Here is a 1153-nt window from a genome sequence, read left to right on the forward strand (position 1 = left end):
TGAGGACATACAACAGGGAGGACAGAGCTGGAGAGACAGAGACAGGGAAGAAGGCCGAGCCCACTAACCCTGCACTTGCCTGGACAAGGGGAGGACTGTATTGATGAGCAGCCAGTGCACTTGTTGCACTGCACCAGGGCCTGGTCCCTAAGCCTCCGGGAAGCTGAGGGTGATGGTGGTGCCAACTAGGTGGCCTCTCATTTGCTCCCAAGGCTGGCTGTGCACCAGCGGAGGCCAGGCACTTCTGATCACAGGCACATATCTGATTACAGGGAGAACTGGCAGTGGAATTTCCAGCCTCATGACCCTACATCCCCCCTCACTGGGTCCCAGGTCCCCCAGTTCATCCACAAACATACCTGGTTTCCCCCAGCATTGTGACACTCATACACTCCAACAACACCATCAGCAAAATGTCCCAAAGTGTCGAGGCAGTTGGTCCCCTGCTGCAAGGCCCCAAAAGCAATATCCTGATGGTCTGGAACCCTGAAAAGCAACAATGAGAATCGCCTGCTTAATTCCCCAGGTGTGTCAGCTGCCCTCCACCAGCAGCTCTGCATAGCAACATCATTACAGCAGCATCGGAAAGGCCGAATTACTGGGCTTTACACCCCTGTCTGCTACACGTGAGAGATGGGTCAGTGAGACAGGCTTTGTCTGAGTTGCTGTGGTTCTAACACTTTAAGATTTTAAGTTGGAGAACTGTTCTTTATATTCAGTATCAAGAACATTTTCTGGAAAGGAAAAGCCCTGAATACTCTTTGATGTTGGTCTGACACAAACCATTTAGAAAAGCAATGAGTGTGATTAGATTTGGTTGCTTTTTTTAAAAACTGTGCATTAGGTGAAAGTTTACACAGCAAATTAGATTCCCACTCAGCTATACATGAAGTGTTTCATGGCCTTGGTTTCATTCCCCACAATGTGTTAGCACTCTCCCCATTTCCTCCCTGGGTTCCTCGTTTCTTTTCTTCCTGATTTTCTACCCCTTTCTGCCTTCTTATCTTTGCTTTTGGGCAAATACTGCCCTTTTGATCTTGTTTGGCTGAAAGGTGGTTTCTGGGAATGGCTTCAATTTCAGGTCAGAAGGGTGTCTTAGGGCCATAGCCTCAGGGGTTCCCCAGTCTCTATCAGGTAAGTCTGGTCTTTTTTG

At 48.7% G+C, this 1153-nt stretch overlaps 1 protein-coding gene across 3 annotated transcripts in view; it reads right to left on the reverse strand.

Annotated features, from left to right (window-relative positions):
* Window positions 1-6: 6 nt before the first annotated feature.
* GALNT2 (polypeptide N-acetylgalactosaminyltransferase 2) overlaps window positions 7-1153 on the reverse strand; it is a 235024-nt gene continuing 233877 nt past the window's right edge. For all 3 annotated transcript variants that reach the window (XM_023728038.1, XM_023728039.1, XM_023728040.1), the window contains one exon: window positions 7-486. In XM_023728038.1, the coding sequence (XP_023583806.1) occupies window positions 300-486 (187 nt within the window). In that variant the 3' untranslated portion in view covers window positions 7-299. The remainder of the gene's footprint in view (window positions 487-1153) is intronic.

The sequence above is a fragment of the Trichechus manatus genome, unplaced genomic scaffold, assembly GCF_000243295.1.
Source record: "Trichechus manatus latirostris isolate Lorelei unplaced genomic scaffold, TriManLat1.0 scaffold00021, whole genome shotgun sequence".
In the NCBI taxonomy this organism is placed as follows: domain Eukaryota; kingdom Metazoa; phylum Chordata; class Mammalia; order Sirenia; family Trichechidae; genus Trichechus; species Trichechus manatus.